The sequence below is a fragment of the Urocampus carinirostris genome, chromosome 1, assembly GCF_059441175.1.
Source record: "Urocampus carinirostris isolate Australia breed hairy pipefish chromosome 1, RoL_Ucar_1.0, whole genome shotgun sequence".
Classification (NCBI taxonomy): Eukaryota; Metazoa; Chordata; class Actinopteri; order Syngnathiformes; family Syngnathidae; genus Urocampus; species Urocampus carinirostris.
Window position 1 is genome coordinate 70,337,843 of NC_142349.1, and position 20,688 is coordinate 70,358,530.

At 41.7% G+C, this 20,688-nt stretch overlaps 2 protein-coding genes across 6 annotated transcripts in view; one reads left to right on the top strand and one right to left on the bottom strand.

Moving 5' to 3' along the window:
• astn1 (astrotactin 1) overlaps positions 1–5,750 on the top strand; it is a 542,394-nt gene extending 536,644 nt beyond the window's left edge. For all 5 annotated transcript variants that reach the window (XM_088349931.1, XM_088349940.1, XM_088349956.1 and 2 more), the window contains exon 24: positions 293–5,750. In XM_088349931.1, the coding sequence (XP_088206057.1) occupies positions 293–530 (238 nt within the window). In that variant the 3' untranslated portion in view covers positions 531–5,750. The remainder of the gene's footprint in view (positions 1–292) is intronic.
• Positions 5,751–9,528: 3,778 nt separating this feature from the next.
• pappa2 (pappalysin 2) overlaps positions 9,529–20,688 on the bottom strand; it is a 129,285-nt gene continuing 118,125 nt past the window's right edge. The window contains exon 27 of the mRNA XM_088320360.1: positions 9,529–10,707. Coding sequence (XP_088176486.1) covers positions 10,594–10,707 — 114 coding nt within the window. The 3' untranslated portion in view covers positions 9,529–10,593. The remainder of the gene's footprint in view (positions 10,708–20,688) is intronic.

A 20,688-nucleotide genomic window follows, 5' to 3' on the forward strand; every position in this document is an offset into this window, starting at 1 on the left:
TTGAAAAAAAATAAAGGCTTTTATGTGCGCCTTATAGTGCGGAAAATACGGTAATCTTAAAACACACTTCTATTCTATAGCATATGAATAACCGATATTTTATGTTGACAATATCAGGGGATGGTGTCAAAGTCTTTGATCTGTGCAGCCCTTTGAGACTCTTTGTGATTGAGGGAGTCACAAATAAACATGACTTGACTTTGACATTTGCACATTTTAGTTGATAATTGTGTTCAAATCAAGGAGTGAAAAGCATCTTTGACCCTGGTGCCGGTGATGTGTTTTTGCGCAGGAAAGCCGGCCTGATCCTATCTCAGCTCAACGAACTGTCGCCCTGGTGCAAAGGTCTCCTCCAGGAGCCCAAGATCGGCCTCCGTCGGATGTCCCTCAAGTTCCTTTCCTGCCGCTACACCGACACCAAATCCTTTGGGGTCAACTGGGCCGACATGGGCCAGGACGTTCACAAAGCGTGCGACGAGCAGATGCTCACTGTCATGTATAATGACTACGGGGAGCCCAAGGAGATCTAAATGGATATGACATTGCCCGACACGGTTGATTAGGTTTTGTGAGATGAAAATGATGGCAGTTCAACATTTTTGATTTAGCAGTGTTCTCGTTTGCCCGCGTCCCTGCGTCCTAGACGCATTATTTTTACTGGGGACGCATCGTCTCAAATCAACGTGCGTCCCCGGGACGCAACCTTTTTGACACAAAATTGTCATTATTACCCGATTCCTTTTTTTTTTTATTGAACAAAGATTTACCACACTTCAAACTTTTCATCAGGCAGATCCACCATTGTTGTTTTGGTCTCGCGGTTCCAGTTTTCGTCCGCACGCCGATCTCGAGCCAACGAGAGATGACGTCCTTGTTGTGGTGCTCGTCGTCGAGCGAAGGTTAAGTATGCCTCCGAAAAAACAGTTTATTGCATTACCAACATACTGGTTTTAATGATTTCATGGCCTTTTCGTTCTTTTTTGTTTTGTTTTTTTTACCAACTGTATTTTCCGGATTATACGTCGCTTCGAAGTATAAGTCACACCAGCCAAAATATGCATAATTAAGATGCTTGAAATGATTTCCTATGTCGTGTTTCTCGGTAGTCTGACTCGACAGACCAAGCTTTTAGATAAAGAAAAATTTTAAAAGTGCGTAAAAATGACGCCAATGGTGGCCCCAGTCCTCGTGACTGAGTTTTCATGTGAAGCGTTACTGCCACGTACTGTTGCATCCAGGAGGGCATATTTATCAGACTAGTAGCTCAGGAGGTAGAGCGCTTGTCTTGGGATCAAGAAGTCGTAGGTTCGATTCCCGGCTCAGTGTTAAATGTAGGTTACCTTGCATGGCTGACGCTGGTATCGGTTAGTTAGTGTGTAAAAGGGCAAAGTGTGAAGCACATTGTAAAGCACTGATAGCAGCGTCAGCCATGCAAGGCAACTAACATGGCTGACGCTGGGCATTAGGGATTCAGTGTCTTGCCCAAGGAAACTTTGGAATATAATGTAGAGGAGATGGGAATCGAACCTGCGACCTCTTGATCCCAAGCACTACCTCCTGAGCCAATGAACTATCATTTTCACTCCGGAAAAATCCAGAAAAATTTCATCCTCTGTGTCATGGTCACCGTGAACACGGTTCCATCTTCCGTTTCTACTTCACTTACGTCAGGCTCATCTTCACCTCAGCTTTCTGCTATTCACAGCAGAATATGATTGTCTTTTCGGTGCCATTTTTGTTCACTCATTTTTCTGATTTAAAAAAAGTTGAAAATTTTCACAGGACCAAAGTAGACGGGAACGAAACTGGAAACTGATATTAAACAGGACAAAAATAAACGGGAACAATACCGGACAGGGATACCAACAGGAAACAGGACCGAGTCAAAACTCACGTCTTGCAGGGCAGAGGTTCGTTGACGGACTGACGAAGAAAGAATGAGAGCACTGAGCTTAAATAGACGGAAAGCCATTCTGTCAATGAGCCGCAGCTGGCGCCACATGGGCGTGGCCAATTGGGCGCCATGGCAACCGTGACAATTCTTGAGTACTTACGCTATAATTTAAGACTTGTTTACGCCTTTTTATCCGTACATGCTTTTCTGTGGTTTGCGAAAACAGATCAAAAATGATCAAAAGATAAAAGAAACGGTGCGCCACAGTTCATTTTACGGTTCAGTATACTTACGTGTAGTATCACACAAAAACAAGTGTACAGTTTGACAAATGTACAGTATATATGACCACTGTAAGTTTGAGTAGCCACAATTGAGATTACCATAATGGACTTGAGGACAATTTTGACAGAAAGATTATTTGACCATATTGTTTGTTCTTGGTCTTTTATGTTTCCATTCGGCCTAATTCTAAAACACAAAGATGTCTGCGAAAAGTCGAAGCTGTAAGATGAGTGGAAGGCTTTCATGAATGAACCGGAACTGGATCAGGACCCAAATGCGTGATGTTTCCCACACAAGCTTATATTTTACGGGAAATGTGGAGTCTTGCACGTTAGGCAGCAGTCTGGCGTGGAAAGACAGGAAGCCAGAGACTGACGAGATCGGTTCCAATTTCCCGAGCAGATATCGGACTGATGGGGTCTATACCGGACAGGACCGGGACAGACAGGATTGCTATCAAAACAGGATATCGAAAATAAACAGGACAATAACTAGACGGAAATGTAAACTGGAGATAATAACAAACAGGACAAAAATAGACGGGAACAAAACTGGAAACCAATATTAAACAGGACAAAATAAACGAGATCGATACCAATTGCCCGAGTTGGTATCGGACATACGGGGTTGATACCGGACAGACAGGATTGATATCAAAAACAGGATATAGAAAATAATCAGGACAAACTAGACGAGAACGAAACTGGAAACCGATATTAAACAACGGGACATACAGGATTGATATCAAAACAGGTTTTGAAATTAAACAGGACAAACGAGACAGGAACGAAACTGGAAACCGATATTAAACAGGACAAAATAAACTGAAACAATACCGGATAGGAATACCAACAGGAAACAGGACCGAGTCATAACCAACGTCTTGCGGGGCAGAGGTTCGTTGACGGACTGACAAAGGAAGAATGAGAGCACTGAGCTTAAATAGACGGAAAGCCAATCTGTCAATGAGCCGTAGCTGGCGCCACACGGGCGGGGCCAATTGGGCGCCATGGAAACCGTGAGAAAAGGTTCCCGAACCCTGATCTACTGTATCACGACTCACGTTTTTTCTCACCGAAAGTTCAAAATTTCTATTTCGAGATGAAAGTCGCCGGACACTGTAATTATTTGTATGGTTTGTTGCCTTCTACAGGAAATGATTTTATTTTTATTTTCCGTGGTGAGGTTTTAAAAAATGGACAGACTGTTTGTCTTGTACAGTGCATAGCATTAAAGTCGAGTTTTCGAGACAAGATGTTGAATGTAAAAACGTAACTCTTAAATCTTTGAGTGCCAATGACGATTATGGGAGGACGATACTGGGAATTTTACTGTTCATGCGATACAAGGAAATACATGTTAGTATTGATCGTGTCACGACCAGAACTGAATCAGGACCCAATTGCGCAACATTTACCACAAGTTTTATTGGAAGAAAGAGGAAGGATCTTAGCGGGCAATGGCGGTGTCAGGGACGGAAAAACAGGTCGATAGCCGGGACAGGAGAGCAAAAACGTGGTCGGGGTCAGAAACGGGTCGTAAGCTGGGACAGGAGAGCAGTCGTGGTCGTGATAAAAAATGGGTCAAAGCCGGAGACAAACGGGGGGATCAGGAACAGGCAGGTGGAAAAACGGGTGCAAAAACGGGACAGGCGGGAGTCAGGGTCAAAAAAGGCTTGCCTTGTATCAACAGTGGTTTGCAGACGGACTGACAACAGGAGAGTGACAGGACTGGTTTTAATAGGGACAGGGAGCCAATCAGCGGGCACAGGGGATTCCAATCGGTAATCATGACAGATCGATACTGATCTGATACTTATAATTTTTGCTTGGAAATCTCATGTTGAGGAATTTAGTTTATTTTGTCTTTTATTGGCATATTCGGTATTGGAGTAATCCAAAAGTAATTGAAAGTAATCCAGTTAAAGTAACCCTACCCAACCCTGATCAATTGTCACTCGATGGCTTCTTTGCCATCGTGACAACTGATTTACAGATTTTTGTTCAGGAACAGTAACGTGTTTACATTTTCGTTGCAGCTCATTGCTCTCTGCGGGGTGTTTTTTTTTTCTTCCTCGTGTTTATGTAAATGAGTGGTAGTGCCACGGTAGCAGACTACTTCGACATACAAATTACACCAGGAAGTGATCGGTGGAGGAGCGAAGTATCCATCCCAGGACAATAGTACCGATCCGATGCAAGTACTTGTTGTTGTACTAGCAATCATATGCAGGATTGGGTAGGGTTACTTTAACTCAATTACTTTTGGATTACTCCAATACCAAATATGCTAATAAAAGACAAAATAAACTAAATATGAATAAATGATGACTCACAACACGTGGTAAGCTTTCTCTCCTGGCTTTGATCTCTTTGCCCTCCGGCAAAACTAACATAAAATGCGACAGACACAAAATGAAAATCAATCCAAACAGCTTGCCAACATCATTTTTGCCATTCCATGTATTCCGTTACTCTCCAAGCCTGCACAAAATTTAATAATTTCATTCATATTTAGTTTATTTTGTCTTTTATTAGCATATTTGGTATTGGAGTAATCCAAAAGTCATTGAAAGTAATCCAGTTAAAGTAACCCTACCCAACCCTGTAAGTCAGTAATAAAAATAATGCATCAATTGCATAGTTGGGTAGGGTTACTTTTGTCTTTTATTAGCATATTTGGTATTAGAGTAATGCAAAAGTAATTGAAAGTAATCCAGTTAAAGTAACCCTATCCAACCCTGATCATATGTCTGTCGTCGAGAAGCTTTTTATGATTGGCAGAGCTTGACTTTGTTCCGCGCTGACTAACTCCGGCCACTAGTTGGCAGTAGCACTTCTTTCTGAGAAAATCAGGAAGTAGGAGAAGAAGTAATCAGTTGCTTGATTGTTGAAGTTGAAGTTTCTGAGAAAGTGAAATCTGCCAAGTACAAGCCGATCACACTCGAGTTTTCCCAAGGTTAATCCACCGAAAGATATTTTTCTGCAAAGATTGGCACTCAAAGAAGAAGATTTGAACAAAGGTTGGTTCACTTTTTCAATTTCACAATATTTTCTTGTTTTAAATGCTACGGTGATTAAAACTTTACAACATTTTACTCTAACTACTTGTATTTGCCACTGAGCTTTCAGTATTCTTGCATAACGTGTAAATATATTTGTGTTTGCTTTCATATATTTGATGTTAAGTGGCTTGCTTAGTGATGAATGTCCCCCCAAAAAAATAGTTTTTAATTTTTAACAAATTTCTTGAGACTTATTTGTGGAGGCATCGGTGTTATACTGTATATAAATATATAAAAATAGAAGTGTTTTCATAAATGTGTGCGCATCATGGGATAACTAACCTGTATTGTCATTTTATGTGTTACTCTGTAATGTGGAATGCAGCCGAATGTGTGCTGATCTCTCTGGAGGTAGCATGGGAAGTATTCGTGTTGGGTTGCTCAAAAGGGAAAAAACAGGTTGTAACTGAGAAAACTAACAAATACCTGCATGATTCCGTTTAAACTGTCATCTCGTCAACATTTTCACTTTGCTATTGTAAAAAATAATAAAGATATGAAAGGTGATTCTTCGTTGCAAATTTTTTAGACGTTAGTGTCAGGACCAGAAGAGGAGGAGGACCCAGATGCTAGCGTTACTCATAAGTTTATTGAAATGTAGAGGGAAGGCAGTGCCAAGTATCCGGTGCTCGCTGGACGCAGGAAGCAAGGTTCTGAATGCGGAAGTGGATCTTCCGTAGCGTAGTAAGACGGAAAAACGGGTCGTTAGCCGGGGCAAAATCGAAAAGGCGAATGTCCCTCCTGAGGCCAGAAAATCCAACTTGGGAAAGAGGGGTAAAAATGGGACCAAATTGGGGATGGTGACCACACTGGAACCAAAGATCAGAGATTTAGAGGAAAACCGATTGCAGATGAAAAAGCCCACAAGGGAATCGTATGAAGTTGAGCCGGAGGAAGCGGGGGAAGAAAAAAATCGGATTCCTCTCTCCCCCCGCCCCATCTGGAGTGGCTTGGGTGAGGACCGTGACGATGGGGTGGCCATTTTAATAAACAACCCTCGACTCATCATAAAGGGGAGCACTGTGATGAAAGAAGGACGCGATCAAAAAAGAACTAAAAGCTTTGGCGGAAATAAAGAGCAAAGGCAGAATGTCACACGTTTACTTTACCTCGAGAAACCTTGTTAGAATATGATATGGTGAAATTGTGAATGTGTTTAATTGCTGTTAAAAGTGTCAATAAAATTGTTCAAACCAGGAGATCAAAACGGGTCGTTAGCCGGGACAGGAGATCAGAACATGGTCGGGGTCAAAAAACGGGTGGTAGCCGTAGACAAACGAGGAAATCAGGAACGGACGAGTGGAAAACGGGGGACAAAACGGGACCGACAGGAGTCGGAGTCAAAAATGCTTGCCTTGTGAAAACAGAGGTTCGCTGACGGACTGACAACAAGGCGAGTGAAAGGAGTAATCATGACAGTTAGTCTCACTTCTGAGGTCGGATACAAAGACTAGAACAGTGTACAGATACCGTTGTAAATCATTTTCTTCTTCGCCGTGATTGTTTGTTTCCTGGTAACAAAAAGGTAGGTAATAAAAATAAGGGCTGACAAACAAAAAGCTCTTTCGAAGAATATTCCGGGCACAGACAAGTTGTCAATGGCTCTAAAGAAGTGCAGAGAGGAAAATGGCTCACAATCATTCTTATACAAATTATATATTGCCGGTCAATGTAACCCCTTTGGACACCGAAATATTATAAAGATTCTGCCCTACTTACGAACGATCGTTTGTAAGTTGAATTTGCTCGTAAGTTGTTTCAGTGCTATATTTTGTATGTTTAAGGTTTATATAAGTATGTTTAAGGCTTGTATAAGTAACCTTGTATTGTTTTGTACTAAAACATAAACATTTCATAAAATAGTATGCCCTATAAAGATAAATATAGTTAAGCATCCAGAATTTTATAAGCTTTTCGATCAGCGCTGGTGTATGGGGATACTCCCTTTACGATACAGACACTGCCCTACTTACGAACGAGATAGGTTCGTAAGTTGCTTCCGTGCTATATTTTGTATGATTAAGGTTTATATAAGTATGTTTAAGGCTTGTATAAGTAACCCAACATTATATGTATATATATATATATATATATATATATATATATATATATATAGCTCGGTAGCCTAGATGGTAGGGCGCCCGCTCCGAGACTGGGAGGTCGCTGGTTCAAGCCTCGGCCGAGTCATACCTAAGACTTATCACATTGGTACTCATTGCCTCCCTGCTTGGCGTTCAGCATTAAGGGTTGGAATTGGGGGGGTTTGGTCACCTAATGACTCCCAACACCTCAGTTGGGTCGAGCGAGGGGGCTGGGAATCCCCTCCTCTGAATCAATCTCCCAAAAAGCGTCAGAAATGACTCTAGCCACCTCCCACAAGGGGGATATGGCTCTGTCATATATATATATATATATATATATATATATAAAAAGATTAATAAATTTAAGTTTACCTTACTTTTGTAAGATGAGCTTCAACAGTTCGGCCACTTCCTTCTCCGTGGTAGAAATTGAGAAAAATAGAGTGATCCAACCATTTTCTCAACCGCATCAAGCTTTCTTATTCCACTTTCATTTCAAAAGAAACGGCTCGCCTCTTCTTTACACTTCACACCGACCATATTGAATGGATGCACGAGATATTAAACAATTAAAAGTTCCTAGCGTCCTGGAGATATAGTATAGAAGAATTACACACGAACTAGGAAGAGGAAGCAGGATTTCTTCTTCGGGGTGGATGCTGGGTGAGTTCTCATAGCGCCACACGCCGGTAGTGGCGGAAAGAAGCACTACAGTACTGTCCTGTACTCGGACTGTTATTCAATGGAATATAAGAAAAAGAGTACCGTATTTTCCGCACTATAAGGCGCACCGGGTTATAGGGCGCACCCCGAAAAAATAGTTTTTGGTCCTATATTTGACATACATAAGACGCACCGGATTATAAGGCGCTACAATGGGAACGTCGACAAAACAGTCAGACAGTTCAGTCATACTGATTACCCCCTTAACATTCCCAAAGCTTGCAAAGAAGCAAATACGTGTCGTAGACACGTGCGGATGCGGTGTCCGTACGATGTCACTCAAATGCATCGTTCCATCATTCGGAAGGTTAAAGTCTTGGGATTCAAGAAATGCCATCCATTCCTTAGTTTCTATTTTCTTTTTTGCTCGCAACTTTACTGTGCATATGACAATAAACACTTGGAATTGAGTTTAATTTAAAAATAGACACTCTATTCCATCCATTATCTGCACCGCTTATCACAGAAACATCGAGTTCAGTCTGAAACAAGATACAGGGATAATATATAGTTGGAGTAGCTCACCGAAGGCTTTGTGTTCATAATAATGTGCAGCCGTGGTCCTCTTATATCCGTGAGTTTAGTAAATCCAGGAGAATAAAATACTTACAAATACAAAATAGTAAAAAAATGCTTTCTGTATGCCGTCAGCCACGTGCTATACGCATTCATCTTTTTCGGCCAATTGCAGGCTTTGTTTTGCCGTTCAAGCCAATGCCAGCCTGTAAATGACAAAAAGGATCCTCCTCGTGACCTCCGAATAACTTTAGCCAATAGTGATCGATTCAACCGATGATTGACACGTCTTTTTGGGCCAATTGCAGGCTTTGTTTTGCCGTCCAAGCCAATGCCAGCCTGTAAATGATAAAAAGGATCCTTCCCTTGACCTCCGAATAACTTTAGCCAATAGTAATCCATTCAAATGATGATTGACACATTGGTTAGCCAATGAAACGCCGGTAAATAAATCCCAGCATACACCGCGGAGTACTTGGCGTTCGGGGGAAAATCGAGTCGGCGGCAGCAAGTTAGTTGCAAGACTTTGCGAATTAATATTGATCCATACATAAGGCGCACTGTATTATAAGGCGCATGGTCAAATTTTGAAAAAAAAAAGGCTTTTAGGTGCGCCTTATAGTGCGGAAACTACGGTAATTTGTTATTGGTCCTTTACACAAAACTTTAAACCATATCATACCAAGGTTTATGGAGAGTTTTTTGTAAGATCAAGAAAATAAAACCACTAAAAAAACTTTCTGAGATTTGTGTTTATTCATTACAGAGTATAAAGTACTGTAAAATGAGCAGCGTGGTTACATTTATCCATTTTGAGATGCATTTACTCACATAATGTCTGTAGAAAGTTAGGTTTCTTGTATAAATACAGTAACGGCTTAACGCTTTACTCCATCGCTTAACATTAAAGAACAGTTTTTATATTTCAATCCGTCACAAAGATTTCGAGACCCCCCTTTTGAACAGTCAAAACACTCAACTTAGTCCATTTGTATAAGAGAAATGTGGAATAAAATATATTTTTACTGTCGGTGAACCACAGGTCAGAAAACATGCACGTACTTGGGAAATGAACCTTTTGAACCAATGCATGTGAATCACAGCAAACAAAGAAAATCACAAATAGAGTCGGTACTGGTTATAAATACGTCCTACATTGAGTGAGCTAAAGTCGTTCTGGACATTTCTGATAAGTGAATAATACATCATAGCAGCAGTGATCCCGATCGGTGTTATGCGAGACTGTTTTCAGTTCTCACTTATTGTTTAAGACAATGCATTTAAATACCCAACCCTGGTCGCATTTTATGTTCGTTTTCCCGGAGATCAAAGAGATCAAAGCCAGGAGAGAAAGCTTACCACGTGTTGTGAGTCATCATTTGATTCATATTCAGTTTCTTTTGTCTTTTATTAGCATATTTGGTATTGGAGTAATCCAAAAGTCATTGAAAGTAATCAAGTTAAAGTAACCCTACCCAACCCTGGTCGCATTTGATGTTCGTTTTGCCGGAGATCAAAGAGATCAAAGCCAGGAAAGAAAGCTTACCACGTGTTGTGAGTCATCATTTTATCCATATTTAGTTTCTTTTGTCTTTTATTAGCATATTTGGTATTGGAGTATCCCAAAATTGATTGAAAGTAATCAGGTTAAAGTAACCCTACCCAACCCTGGTCGCATTTTATGTTAGTTTTCCCAGAGATCAAAGAGATCAAAGCCAGGAGAGAAAGCTTACCACGTGTTGTGAGTCATCATTTGATTCATATTCAGTTTCTTTTGTCTTTTATCAGCATATTTGGTATTGGAGTAATTCAAAAGTCATTGAAAGTAATCCAGTTAAAGTAACCCTACCCAACCCTGATGAAAGAGTTGTGTTCCTGCATGTGTATGACTGCGTCTGTATAAGAGTATAGTTGTTGAGAGTATTATGAAGTAGTATGATTTACTTCTTAACAGCCTTTCATGATTTTTCCTTGTATGCATGTATTATCTACAGTTAAACTTAGGCCTCAGTTGCTTTAACTCCTGGATCTTATGGGACGGCTCCTGCCCTCTCCAGGTCTTTGGCTTGGCTCTGATTCTCTTTGGCATCGGGATCCCGGCAAGTGCACTCGTCCTGATTGCAGTCCGCCCCAAACTGAATGACCTGCCAACAAATGAGCATCATTTTCAGTTCTGATCCGTCAAAAACAGACATTTTTCTGCGCTATTTGCATAAATAGGTTGTCTAAAACCCAGAGATATTTCTGGGTGTTCAAAATGTATTTTGCAGGAGTTTAATAGAGAAAAATAACTTATCTGGGTTGAACGAATATTTATTTTGTCTGTATAGGGACTTTAAAGTCACTTGTCGCGCTCCAGGGCTCCATGCCCGTACAAAATGTTGTATTGTCCCTTACATCATCTCATCTCATTTCATTAGCTGCACCGCTTATCCTCAGTAGGGTCACGGGAGTGCTGGAGCCCATCCCAGCTATCATCAGGCAGTGGGCAGGGGACACCCTGAACTGGTTGCCAGCCAATCGCAGGGCACACGGGGACAGACAACTCACTCGCTCATTCACACCTAGGGACAATTTGGACCGGCCAATCCACCTGAAATGCATGTCTTTGGAATGTGGGAGTGCCCGGAGGAAACCCACGCAAGCACGGGGAGAACATACAAATTCCGCACAGTAAGTCCGGTAGCTGGATTTGAACCCACGCAGGAGGTTCCCAAGACCTTAGAACTGTGCCGCACACGCGCTAACCGATCCACTTCCGCATTCAGAGCGACCTGCTTACCGCGGCCAGCAATCCCCGGATCGTGGGCGCAACCCTTTCTCTTTCTTCCAATAAAACTTGTGAGAAACGTAACGCAAGTGGGTCCTGTCTCCGTTCTGGTCTTGGCAGAAAAGGGGTTTTATTTTATCTTTCTGTTTTCTTCGTTCTTTAATATTCGTTCCTGGTACCGTCTGATTATAGTGTAGTGATGAGATCAAGTCCAATGCCTTTTCGTATGTCATCTATATCGCTGGTGGTCTAGTGGTTGGGATCCGGTGTTTTCACCATTGCGACAAAGGTTCGTTTTCTGTTGCATCCGATGCTTTGCGATTGTGGTCAGCAATATTTTTCGACTGCTCGATTATCACACAAATGCGGTAATATACCATTCTAAAGCCTCTAAATATGGTATTTTATTTTATTTTATATATATATACATATATATATATATATATATATATTTGTAACTGGTGTAATAATAACTTTTGTTTTATTGAAATTCCTGCTGAAATATAATATAATAGTTTCTGTTTAAGTATTCTGCAATGATGAGTTCAACAGTGCCACCTGCTGGTATGTGGTAAGGTTTGGTTTGGCTTTAGACTTTGCGACAGGATGGTGGGGGTTTTTGGCAGTCTACAACGAGCTGCCAATGGTAAGACACGATCTATTGGTGCTCCGCAAAAAGTTAATTTTAAACATTAAAACCACAGCTGACAAATCTCTCAACATGCACAGGAATGTGATTGATGTTGTCAAGCTGTTTGGAATGATTTTCGTTTTTTTTCTGTCGCCTTTTATGTTAGTTTTGCCGGACGTTGCATATTGTGCTAAAATGCTAATTCCCCTTATAGAGATCAAAGCCAGCAGGGAAGCTTACCACGTTTTTTGTTGGGACTCGTTCATTTGCAGGAACTATAATAAAAACCTCATCATCCAGTCCAGCGTGAATGTGGATCTTTGGTGGGACAGGTACACAGCGGTTACATACATATATATATATATATATATATATATATATATATATATTAGTATTTGTTACCATATGTTTACAATGAGACTTTCTTTATTGACCATCATAAGATTAAAATGGCTGTGGGATGGATGAATGAATGGATGGATGGATAGTGTCAAGACCAGAACGGAGACAGAACCCACTTGCGTGCGTTTCTCTTAGTTTTATATGGAAGAAGGGAAAGTATAGTACACACGATCCGTAGATGGCTGGTCGCGGGGAGCAGGTTGCTCAGACGCGGAAGTGGTATTTCCGTGGCGAGCAATGGCGGAAAAAACAGATCAGTAGCCGGGACAGGTTAGCAAAAATCATGGTCGAGATCAGAAAAGGGGTCGGAGCCGCGAAACAGACGGGAATCAGAACAGGAGAGAGTCAGGGTCGAATAGCTTGCCTAGCGTAAGCTGAGGTTTGCAGATGGACTGACCACCGGCGACAGGAAGACGGGGGTATGAAAAGTGACAGGTAGCCAATCAGCGTCCGAGGCAGTCGGCACCAAAGGTGCCTCGCAGCAGTAATCATGACGGATGGATGGATGGATCAATAAAGTACTTCTTCAGGCAGTACGGAAACGGTTGGTGGAAAGTTCGAAAACAAGCTCAATTATGGAAAGCATGCTCCCCATGCCAGCCGAATGTTTCCATTTTAAACTTGGTAAGCAGCTATGGATCAAATATCTGGTCTCAGTTTCAGTTGTACCCAAAAATATTGCCTAACCCAAGGGGAGTCTAACGAAGGTTTGATGTTTTTAAGAAGGGATAATGTCCCAAATTGCTGAACTTAGCCTTTAAACGGCAAGGAAGCTTCGGGGAGTAGGACAGAGGAAAACATGGTGGGTGGAGGTGAACCGATAAACACGTGTTGAGGATCAACAACAGGAGCTGCCAACTCTGTCTAGGAAGGGAGCCACCACCACAGATGGTAAAACAAACTCCGGTGGCACGCAAAGAAGTCCGGAGCAAGACGTGTCAACATTTGCTTTTGGACTGAAGGAGCGAGAGGAAGAGTGTGGAGGGGGCACGCAGAGTGGGAGGTAATACAGTGGAACCTCGGTTCTCGACCATAATCCGTTCCAGAACCCTGTTCGAAAACCAATTTGTTCGATAACCGAAATGGTTTTTCCCATTAAAAGTAATGTAAAATCGTTTTAATCCGTTCCAACACCCTGAATGTTTACCTTGAATATTTAATGTAAACATAAAGCTAACCCAGGCTAATCGTACGTTCGCGTGGCTAGCGTAATCTTTCGTAACGAAAGATTACGCTAACATGAACGTGTAAAAATAAAAAAAAATCAAGTCGTTTACACGTCATTTAGCACCCGGGTCTCCACAAAAAGTAGCTAGCGCTTCATTGGAAAGGGAGCTCCGTTCCAACACCCTGAATGTTTTACGTAAAAGAAGCTAACCCAGGCTAATCGTACGTTCGCGTTATCGTAATCTTCCGTACGAAAGATGACGCTAACATGAACGTGTAAAAATAAAGAAAATCAGGTCGTTTACATGTCATTTAGCACCCGGGTCTCCACAAAAAGTGGCTAGCACTTCATTGGAAAGGGAGCTCCGTTCCAACACCCTGAATGTTTTACGTAAAAAAGCTAATCGTACGTTCGCGTTAGCGTAATCTTCCGTACGAAAGATGACGCTAACATGAACGTGTAAAAATAAAGAAAATCAGAACGTTTACACGTCATTTAGCACCCGGGTCCCCACAAAAAGTAGCTAGCGCTTCATTGGAAAGGGAGCTCCGTTCCAACACCCTGAATGTTTTACGTAAAAGAAGCTAACCCAGGCTAATCGTACGTTCGCGTTATCGCAATCTTCCGTACGAAAGATTTCGCTAACATGAACGTGTAAAAATAAAGAAAATCAAGTCGTATACACGTCATTTAGCACCCGGGTGTCCACAAAAAGTAGCTAGCGCTTCATTGGAAAGGGAGCTCCGTTCCAACACCCTGAATGTTTTACGTAAAAGAAGCTAACCCAGGCTAATCGTACGTTCGCGTTATCGCAATCTTCCGTACGAAAGATTTCGCTAACATGAACGTGTAAAAATAAAGAAAATCGGGTCGTTTACATCTCATTTAGCACCCGGGTCTCTACAAAAAGTAGCTAGCGCTTCATTGGAAAGGGAGCTCCGTTCCAACACCCTGAATGTTTTACGTAAAAGAAGCTAACTCAGGCTAATTGTACGTTCGCGTTATCGTAATCTTCCGTACGAAAGATTACGCTAACATGAACGTGTAAAAATAAAAAAAAGGATTATGAATAGGATTTCTTACCTTTGTGGTGGACGGTGGGGAGAGAAAAATCATCAAAAGTTTTTCAACCTCTTCCAAAACTTGCGGCAGTTGCTTGCTTATAGCGCTAACTTCCTTAGCCGCATCACTCGATTTCACAGCCTCCTTATTCTTTACTATCGTACCGATCGTAGATTTAGCCATGCTGTATTCACTAGCAAGATCGGAAATTTGTACACCTCTTTCATATTTAGCTATTATGTCTTTCTTAGGGCAGCACGGCGGCGCAGTGGTTAGCGCGTGCGCGGCACAGTTCTAAGGTCTTGGGAACCTCCTGTGCGGGTTCAAATCCGGCTACCGGACTTCCTGTGCGGAGTTTGCATGTTCTCCCCGTGCTTGCGTGGGTTTCCTCCAGGCACTCCGGTTTCCCTCCACATTCCAAAAACATGCATGACCAGGTTAATTGGCCGGTCCAAATTGTCCCTAAGTGAGACTGAGCGAGCGAGTTGTCTGTCCCTGTGTGCCCTGGGATTGGCTGGCAACCAGTTCAGGGTGTCCCCTGCCCACTGCCCGATGATTGCTGAGATGGGTTTAGATCCTCTCCTGTTCAGTCAGGTTGGATGGTAAATATTGTTGAACAGACATTTTCAGGTGCATCCAGAGATGGTTTGGTCAATTGTACAGTTAGAAGGTGAAATTTAGGTCAAGTCTGAGGTCCTCAGCACTGTTGAGGAGGTTGTTCTCCAGGATACTACTTTTCCCTTTAATAGATGCTCCCACTAGTTGCGCACTGCTCGCACATTATCTGCGCACAAGAAAATCTAGCCAGCGCACAAAAATCAGAGCTCAAAATTACCAATTAAGAAGCGACTTAAGTCAAAGTTACAGTGCATGAAGGTAGAAATACACGGGTTCCCCTGACGTTGTGTTCTAAATGCGGTATTTTGAAGTCAAGTCGGAGTAGAACGATGTTGAGTAAAGTTAGTAAAGTTGGTCGAGAACCGGCTTCTTCGGCTCGGCTCACTAAAAGGAACCGGCTCTTTCGGGTCCTAAACGGCTCTTCAGGTTGTTCTTGCTTCTTTAATCCCAACATGACCAAATATTATGTAAAACTATGCAGAAAATGACTTAAAAGAAGGGGGGAATAGAACAAAAAAGAAAAAAATACCAAAATGAAAAAGTAGTGAAAAGCTGAGAAAAAAAGAAATAAAAGGAAGAGAAAAAAAGAACCAACAATTTAGAAAAAAAAGCCAGAAAAAAAGAAAAGAAAGAAATGTAGGAAAAAAGTAAACAGAGAACAAAAAGAAAAAAGAAACAGCTCGGAAAAAATAAACACAATGAGATTTTTTTTTAAAGGAATTTTTTAAAAAGTAGAAAAAAAAACACGGAAAAAAGAAGAAAAAGTTTGTGTTGCATTCAAATAATTTCCAATGATATCAAGTGAATCTTGTTGCCAACATTGTAATTCCACTCAAAAATGTGATTAAGTACTGTTCTGTATCTTACAACCGACTAAATAAGCCCCCAAAAATGTTAATATTGTGCGACAAAATATATTAGGAAATAAAAAGAAATGGATATCGTGTGAAAGAATTGTAAAAACAAATGACGTTTGTCAGCCTGCAACTTTATCAACCGTACATGAGTCAATTCATTCAAAGAGAAAAATCATTTTGCATGGCCGGAAACTCAGCAAAATGTAACTTGATGTCAAGTTTTGGACAATTAATTATCTTGCCACACTTAGGATTATGGTGGCTCACTGTTGTTTCAAGCGTTGCTCACCGACTTTGTGTGAACGCTCAGACCCGTAAGGAAAATTACAGGGAACATTGGCTCCCACTACTATGTTTCGCAGTAAGGTTGCTATTGAGCAGATGATGAGCAATGCCTGGCTGTTTCCACACATACCGCTTAGAGATAACCCTGGCAGTTCTTTGTCTCATCAGACCAGAACATAGTCTTTCTTATAGTCTCGTAAAACTTCATATGTTTTTTGGCAAAGTCTCTGGGTCTTTCACTGATTAAATGCTTCCGTTTGGCTTCTCTACTCTGAAGCCCCGACTGGTGGAATGGCTGCAGTTGACTGTGGAACACTCTCCCTTCTCACCATGGCATCTCTGAAGTTCAGACAAGATATATGTGGTGTAGGAGAAAATGCAGGTTCGATATCTTTTAAGTCTTCTTACGTGATTTAATCAAGTACACCGAGGCTTGCCATGAGGGGGAGCTCTTTATTTCGTCATCCCAAAGAACTCAGAGAACTCCAGACATAACAATGCTTTTATAGCTTCAATTTGAGTACAACCCAAGAGGCGGAGGAGATCTGACGTCTCAACAAGGAAGATGTTGTCGTACCCTTATTAGGACATGTTGTTCGCCTCAGTTTGCTCAGAGGGACCTTGCAGGTCTCATGCCCTTTTAGGGAAACTCAACTGTCTTGCCAAGGATCTTCTCGAAATTCCCTCACTACTGTAAGCAAGTCTTTCTACATTTTTAAATGTATGCAACTCTATTCTACAAATGCAAGTCTATTTTCCACAACAGTGGTTGATTCTTTACCTTTCTTATCAAAGCTCTTCTACCACGATTCCTCAGTTTTGCTGGTCGAGGCATGGTTTGGGTTGGCCCAAACTTCTATTTGAAGATTATGGAGGCCATTCTGCACATGGAAACTTAAGATATTTTTAACCTTGGTCAGCTCTTGCCACAATGCTCTCTCTGAGTTTTTTGGGTAGAACCTTCAACCTCTTTGTCATTTGCTCTTACCTTCAGTGTAAGGTCTACAGATAGGTCAAGTCCAGTCAGTAGAATTAAACACAGCTAGTATCCAGCAAAGGAGCAGAAATTGAAACGTTGTGAGTCAAAATATGTATGCCATGGCAAAGGATCTGAATACTTTTGAGAATATCATATTTAATTTTTATCTTTTGACAAACAATTTGTAAGAAGTTCCTTATTTCGGGTTGAATTTATGGTAAACTAGCTATTATTGCTGTAGCAAATTGTGAGGTGGCGAAGACTTGGTTGTTTTGTCAGGACCGGAACAAAGACAGGACCCACTTGCGTGGGTTTGTCTTAGTTTTATTTGGAAGAAGGGAAAGGATAGTCCACACGATCCGTAGATCGCTGGTCGTGGGGAGAAGGTTGCGGAATTAGTATTTCCGTGGCGAGCGAAGGCGGTGTCGAGAGCGGGAAAAACAGATCTGTGGCCAGGACGGGGGAGCGAAAATCTTAGTCAAGATTATTTTCGTTTTGTTTCTGTCGCCTTTTATGTTAGTTTTGCCAGACGTTGAATATTGTGCTAAAATGCTAATTCCCCTTATAGAGATCATTGCCAGCAGAGAAGCTTACCACGTGTTGTGTTGTGACTCATTCATTTGCAGCAACTATAATAAAAACCTCATCATCCAGTCCAGCGTGAATGTGGATCTTTGGTGGGACAGGTACACAACGGTTACATACATATATATATATATATATATATATATTTGTATTTGTTACCATATGTTTAAAATTAGACTTTCTTTATTGACCATCATAAGATTAAAATGGCTGTGGGATGGATGAATGAATGGATGGATGGATAGTGTCAAGACCAGAACGGAGAGAGGACCCACTTGCATGCGTTTCTCTTAGTTTTATATGGAAGAAGGGAAAGTATAGTGCACACGATCCGTAGATTGCTGGTCGCGGGGAGCAGGTTGCTCAGACGCGGAAGTGGTATTTCCGTGGCGAGCAATGGTGGAAAAAACAGATCAGTAGCCGGGACAGGTTAGCAAAAATCGTGGTCGAGATCAGAAAAGGGGTCGGAGCCAGGAAACAGACTGGGATCAGAACAGGAGAGTCAGGGTTGAAAGACTTGCCTAGCGTGAGCTGAAGTTCGCAGACGGACTGACACCCGGTGACAGGGAGACGGGGGTTTGAAAAGTGACAGGCAGCCAATCAGCAACTGAGGCAGTTGGCGCCAAAGGAGCAGACTCGGGTGCCTCGCATCAGTCATCATGACATGTTTTGCTTTTGAGCTGAAAACTCACAGTTGAGAGACCAATTCTTAAACAGGAGTATCTGACATTTTGGTCTCATGCACACCAGGACACCACCAGCCGGACACAAATTTCCATGGGTGTAACCAGTTCGTTATTGGGGGTGCTCAAGCAAATTCAACCCAAGTAACCCTAAAACTGATAGCATATTTAAAACAAGTTTCCTTAATAAGGGAGAGGGTGGGCTTAATTGTGATAAAAACGCTAGATGAAAAATAAAAAATAAAGTAAAACAAAACAATGTAAACGACGCAGTATTGGAAATACCCCACTGCCTTGAAATGGTTCAGTCCATTAGATTCCTAGCACCTCGTTTGGCTACTGTCACTTGCGGCATAGCGGTGGAGTCTGTGGAGGCTTCGGAGTTTTCACTTTGAGTGAAATGAAAACAAAATACAGTGGAACCTCGGTTTTCGAACGCCTCTCAGTCCGACCAAAAATTTCCAGAAATTCTTGCTTGGCTGTTCGGTCAAAAAATCGGAGTTCGAACGCCGGTAATGCGCGAGTGCGTACGCTAGTGTGCGATGCTGAGCGGTGTACGGGTGTTTTAGCCCCTTATTATGCCTCCGAAGAAAGTCAGTGCAAGCAGCAAAGTTGCTACAGGTGAAAAAAGAAAAGTAGTGCGTACAACTATTATGAAGGAGCAATGATTTTCCTTCCTCCTCCATCCCTCTCCCCACCGTCCATCTGCGCCTTCTGCTGACCACCACAAAGGTAAGAAATCCTATGCATAATTCTTTTCTTTATCCTTTTATTTTTATTTTTACACGTTCATGTTAGCGTAATCTTTCGATAACGATAACGCGAATGTACGATTAGCCTGGGTTAGCTTTATGTTTACGTTAAACATTCAAGGTAAACATTCAGGCTGTTGGAACGGAGCCCAACATTCAGGGTTTTGGAACGGAGCCCCCTTTCCAATGAACCGCTCACCACTTGTTGCTAAATGACTTGCAAACGACCTGATTTTTTTTATTTTTACACGTTCATGTTAGCGTAATCTTTCGTACGGAAGACGCGAACATACGATTAAACATTCAATGTAAACATTCAGGGTGTTGGAACGGATTAAAACGATTTACATTAATTTCAATGGGAAAATGATTTTGGTGATCGAACAAATTGGTTTTCGAACAGGGTTCTGGAACGGATTATGGTCGAGAACCGAGTTTCTACTGTGTATAGAAAAATAATCGTAATAACCAGCCAGACACTCTTGGTGTTCGGCACCCCCCAAACTCTGAATCTAAAATCACCCCTGCAAATTTTTATTAAAAACTCTAACTAAATAGTAAATAAAGGAAGCAAGGTTTTGGGTGCTCTGAGGAGAGTGATGAGCAACAAGAGTATGAGTATGGATGTTAAGAGGGGACAGTATGAGAGTGTGATTGTGCCGACTGTGTTGTATGGTGCAGAGACTTGGAGCCTGAACATAGATTTGAGAAGGAAATTTTATGTTTTTGAGATGAAGTCTTTGAGGAGTATGTTAGGAGTGACAAGATTGGATGGATTGAGAAATGAAATTGTGAGAGACAGGACTGGAGTAGTAGTGGAACTGAGCAAGCATGTGGATAAGAGGGTACTCGGTTGGTTTGGACACATGGAGAGAATGTATGAGGAGCGAAAGTTGAAGAGGATCTACAAAGTGTCAAACTCCTTTTAACTCAGGGGCCACACAATAGAACAAAAGTTCTGTCGGGGGCTGGACTAGTAGATTCAAGAGAAAGAAAAAGAGAGATAAAGAAATAAGAGAAAGAGTGAGGGAAAAGAAGAGAGAGGGCAGGACAAAGAAAGAAAAGAGAGAGAGGGAGAGAGCGTGAGAAACAAAAGATAAAAAGTCGTGAGAGAGGGGGAAAAGAAAGGGAGAGGAGGAAAGAAATCCAAAAAGAAATAGAAAGACAGAAGGAGAGAAAGGAGAAAAGAAAGCGCAAAGGGTATGAAGAGAGAAAGAGAAAAGAGTGAAAAGGAAAAAAGGAAGTTAGAGCAAAAGAGGTTAAAAGACACAGGGAGTGAAAGAGACAGAGTGGGAGAAAAGGGTGGAAGAGAGAGAGAGACAGAGAAAAACAA